Source organism: Salvia hispanica, chromosome 1 (genome assembly GCF_023119035.1).
Source record: "Salvia hispanica cultivar TCC Black 2014 chromosome 1, UniMelb_Shisp_WGS_1.0, whole genome shotgun sequence".
NCBI lineage: Eukaryota > Viridiplantae > Streptophyta > Magnoliopsida > Lamiales > Lamiaceae > Salvia > Salvia hispanica.
In genome coordinates, this window is record NC_062965.1 from 38,630,609 (window position 1) to 38,635,921 (window position 5,313).

General features: G+C 43.9%; 1 protein-coding gene across 1 annotated transcript; it reads right to left on the bottom strand.

Moving 5' to 3' along the window:
• Positions 1-2,966: 2,966 nt before the first annotated feature.
• On the bottom strand, positions 2,967-4,097 carry LOC125196146. The gene is made up of 2 exons (XM_048094542.1): positions 3,743-4,097; positions 2,967-3,565 (listed from the first exon to the last, which is right to left on the bottom strand). The coding sequence occupies exons 1-2, from the start codon at positions 4,095-4,097 to the stop codon at positions 2,967-2,969; spliced, it is 954 nt and encodes a 317-aa protein (XP_047950499.1).
• Positions 4,098-5,313: the final 1,216 nt, after the last annotated feature.

Here is a 5,313-nt window from a genome sequence, read left to right on the forward strand (position 1 = left end):
GTTGTGTCTCCATACATAGCCTCACTTCTTTCTTGGTCGCTTCCGCTATATTATGAAAAATTGTGGTCTTTTGGTTGGGTATAACTCTTTTATTTCGTGGGAATATTTTGGATATGAAACAGTTGGAATTATTTTGGAAACGTTGATAAGCATTTATTGCGATAGCCTTTTGTTGGATTTCTTTGCTAAGGCATTATTCTTCTTCTACTTAATTGTTCATTAAATGCTTTGGTTAAATCCCTTTTTAAATGGAACCCTATCCTATGATCTTTGATGCATTTAAGCCCGCTTAGTTAACGATCGCCGCATTTACTATACCCTAGATGGGCGGGTCGTTACAAAATGCATCCAGCCTTAGTTCCTCCAGCTCCTGTAGTTGCAGCTTCCTTTCTTCTTCACAGTCCAGCGCCTTCATATTCATCTCCTTTATGGCCCAATATGCCTTGTGTTCCACTTCCACGGGCTGATGACACATTTTTCCAAACACCAATCTATAGGGTGACATCCCAATTGGTGTCTTGTAAGCGGTCCTATAGGCCCAGAGAGCATCATCAAGGCGCTTACTCCAATCATTCCTTGTGGTGTTCACCGTTTTCTCTAGAATGCTCTTGATTTCTCGGTTTGAGACTTCAGCTTGACCATTTGACTGGGGGTGATATGGAGTAGATAACCGATGGTGTACACTGTATTTTCTCATTAATGCCTATATGGTGTGATTGCTAAAGTATGTTCCCTGGTCTGAGACTATGGATCTAGGCACTCCATACCTGTTGAAAATATTCGCCTTGAAAAACCTTGCCACTTCCTTTGACTCGCAGGTGTGTGTAGCCTTTGCCTCTATCCATTTAGACACATAATCAACCGCAACTAATATATAACTGTTGCCATAGGAAGATGGGAATGGTCCCATAAAATCCATCCCCCACACGTCAAAGATTTCGCAAACTATTATTGGAACTTGGGGCATCTCGTCCCTCCTTGAAATACCTACTGTCTGTTGACATCTCTCGCAAACTTGACAGAATTCGAAGGAATCCTTGTTCAGTGTTGGCCAATAGAATCCACTATCCAAAACCTTTCTGGCGGTCTTCCTTGGTCTAAAGTGACTTCCACATGCCAGAGCGTGGCGATGGTTGAGCACGTCCTTCTGTTCCCATTCTGGAATACATCGTCGAATTACTTGGTCTGAACACATATTCCAGAGATAAGAATCGTCCCAAAAGTAGTATTTGGCCTCACTCTTCAACTTTATCCTCTGGGCCCGAGAAATTTCTTGGGAACCTGGCACTTCTCCTGTAACCAAGTAGTTGGCCAGGTCAGCGAACCATGGCTCTGTATTAATCGGATATTTCCCTTTGTCTGATGTTCCTGGACCCGTTACTACCAATATTATTTCCCAGTTAATAGGTCTAGCAGATTTCCCTAGATAGTAAAGATGTTCCTCAGGGAAGGCATCAGGTATGGCTTCGTCCGTGTCCCGTTGAAATATTCGACTCAGATGATCTGCGACCTTGTTCTCTGTGTCCTTTTTATCTTTTACCTCCTAGTCGAATTCTTGCAGTAGTAGCACCCACCTGATCAACTTTGGTTTAGACTCTTTCTTGGCCAAGAGATATTTAATGGTTGCGTGGTCAGTGTAGACTATCACCTTCGACCCCAGTAATTACGGTCAGAATTTTTCGAATGTGTACACCACGGCCAACATCTCCTTCTCTGTAGTGTCATTATTCTTCTGAGCCTAGTTGAGGGTCTTCGAGGCGTAGAAAATGACATAACTCTTCCCTACGATCTTCTGATCCAGTACAACTCCTACTGCAAAATCATCGCATCGCACATCACCTCAAAGGGGTGATTCCAATCTGGTGCTCTGATTATTGGGGCAGAGATAAGCTTATCCTTCAACATTTGGAACGCCTTCTTGCAATCTTCGTTAAAGACGAATTCCACATCATTGTGCAGGAGATGAGTAAGCTGTTGCGCAATCTTCGCGAAGTCCCTGATGAATCGTCTATAAAATCCTGCATGCCCCAAGAATCCTCTAACTTCTTTCTGATTCGTAGGGTAGGGTAGCTTCGAGATCACATCCACTTTGGCCTTATCCACTTGAATACCTCTCTCCGAGACCACATGACCTAGGACTATTTCTTCTGGCACCATGAAATGGCATTTTTCAAAGTGTAAAACCAAATTCTTGTCCTGACATCTTCTCGGTACCAGATCTAGCTTGGCTAAACAAGAATCATAGGAATTTCCATACACAGTGAAATCATCCATAAAAGTCTCAATACACACTTCTAACAGATCTGAGAAGATGCTCATCATGTAACGCTGAAAAGTTCCAGGTACATTGCATAGACCAAACGAATTCTTCTGTATGCATAAGTGTCGAACGGACAGGTAAAGGTTGTTTTCTCTTGGTCTTCAGGATCTACATATATCTGGAAATACCCACTGTATCCATCGAGGAAGCAGAAGTACTGCTTTCCAGCCAATCTTTCCAACATCTGGTCGATGAAGGGCAAGGGAAAATGATCCTTTCTAGTGGCTTCGTTCAGCTTCAGGTAGTCAATGCACATTCTCCATCCAGTCACCAACCAGGTCGGCACCAATTTTTTATCGTTCTTGATGACATGTATCCCTGACTTATTAGGCACCATGTGGACGGGGCTGACCCATTCACTATCTGGAATGGAGTAGATAATTCCTAGGGACAACAGCTTCAAAACATCCTTCAGAACTTCCTCCCTCATGTTCGGATTCAGCTTACGCTGCGGATCTCTATGGGCATTCGCACCTTCTTCCAGTTTGATGTGGTGCATACAGAGATCAGGGCTGATTCCTACCAGGTCTGAGAGAGTCCATCCTATGGCCTTCTTGTTCCTTCTGATCACCTCCAGTAACTCATTCTCCTGTTTCTCTGTCAAGTGGCTATTTATTATCATTGGGAAAGTTTCATCCTCTCCGAGTTAGGCATACTTTAGACTCTCGGGCAATTTCTTCAGCTCCTTCTTAGGTGTGATGACTTCCTGAGGTAAGGGATTCTTCTCCAAGATCCTAGCTGCCATTTCCCCAAAGCCGGTTGCCTTGTCTGGGCCTTTTGCTTGAACAGAGCAAGTTGACTCGAATAATAGTGGTTGGTGGCAAAATGCCATGATCGCTTCATTGATCTGTTCGTCTGTCATGTCCCGACACAATAGGGTTTCACACCACCCTGCGACCTCCTTGTCAATAGAGTGACTCAACTCTGAATTGTTGAACTGTTCCTGCATTAACTCAGTCTCAAGATATTCCTGGACCAGGGGGTTGATATTATCGACAACATGCGGATTTTCCACATCCAATGGTTTCTTCATAGCTTCATCGATGCTAAATGGGTATTTCTCCCCATGATAGTCTTGCCATATGGTTCCATCCAACACATCAATTATAGTCTTTGCGGTGCGTAAAAATGGTCTTCCTAAAAGCACTCTAGACTCAGTAGATTCATTCTCACTCATTTTTATCACATGAATATCAGTTGGGTACAGGAAATCATGCACTTTAACTATCACATTCTCCAGCACACCTTAGGGTGAAATGCATGTTCTATCAGCCAACTGAATTACCACCTTCGTATCAACCAGACTTACCCCTATCAACTTCTTATATATCGAAAGTGGTAAAACATTTATCGATGCTCCTAGATCACACATTGCATGCTCAATTTTAATGTCACCCAAGGAAATAGGTAAAGTGAACATACCTGGGTCTGTGCATTTTGAAGGCATTTTCCTCTTCTGTATCACCGCTGACACGTTTTCTCCAATCACTATCTTCCCATCGGGTTTGGTTTTCCCAGCAATGAACTCCTTCATGAATTTGCTAAAAGTAGGCAGCTTCAGAGCCTGCAGGAACGGGAAGTTGATTTCCAACTTGCCAAAACTCTCCATGAAGTCTTCGGTATCATCCTTCTTCTTTTTAGCTTCCCCTCGGTAAGGAAATGGCTTCATGCGTTTCAATGTTTCTACTGACCCCCTAGCTGAGGGTTCTCCGGTTTCTTTCCGTGTTTCTTCACTCTCCACCTCTGGCTCTGGATCTAGGAAGAATGGATCAGCCATACGAGGTAGCGGCTTCTCCAAATCACCTTTTTGGAGGTCATCTTCTACTCTGGTGCTTCTTATCTCAGTATCCCTCTGGTCAGGGGTAAGTTATTCATCCTCCTTGTTTATCATGGGTGGCACACTCTGATCATCCTTCATCATGGGACCCTCATAGCCCCGTCCTGACCTCAGAGTAATATGACTGATGTTTGCCAGGTGAGGTGGTTTTACCAAGGCTGGTATCCTTCCCTCGTTTCCCCTCATCTTATTCAATGAAGTTGCTAATTGAGACATTTGCTTGGCCAACATGTCCATGACAGACTTTTTCTCCTGTTGTGCATCTTGAATTTTATGTACCACATCATTATTGGCCTGCATGTTGTTCTGCATATGTTGTTGAGAGCTGACTAGGTCATGTACCTTATCATCCAGATTCCCCTGAGACCCTTGGTTATGATTCGGTCCATTCCCCTGAGACCTTATAATTGGGTTGATTGGAACTTGACCCTTGGTTATGATTCGGTCCATTCCCCCGATTCTGGTGATAGTTCCCTTGACCTCCTTGATTATTGTTAAACTGTTTTCCTGGCCCTTGATTCCTTTGGTGGTTAGGCTGGAAATTATGATTATTCCCAGTGGCGTTCCTCTGGTTTGGTGGCACATAAGAATTTCCTTGGTTACTCTGGTTGCTATTGCCCCAATTAGGTTGATCTCCTTGATTACGGTAGTTCCAGTTATTCAGCCCTTCTTGATTCTTCCCTGACCAGTTTGAGTTGTGCTTTGGCCCTTCATGATTACAGTTAGGCCAATTCTGCTGAGTTTCGACTTGACCTGGGTACTGCAGTTGAAGTAGTTGATTCCCGCCAGCCCATCTGAAACAGGGGTTGTCTCTCCATGGGGCCTCTTTGATCTTCCACTGATTCCAGCTTGTATTCTGATTATTCTGATTCCAATTCCCCACTGCGTTCACCTGGGCTTGGAATTCTCCATCGGGTGGTGGACCATAATAGACTTGGAGTTGATTGTTGAAGAGTGGTCAAAGAGTAAGCGATATGTGTTTGAAATAAAATCCCCCGATCCAGAGAATCCACTAGACACCGGGTCTAGGAACTCAGAGAATCCTTGGGTAACCTATCATTGGGCACACAATCACTTCCTTCGCCCTTCAAAACCCTCAACCCGCTATAGCTAAAAAGATTATTACAGGGAAGTAGGGATCGAATCCACAGAGACG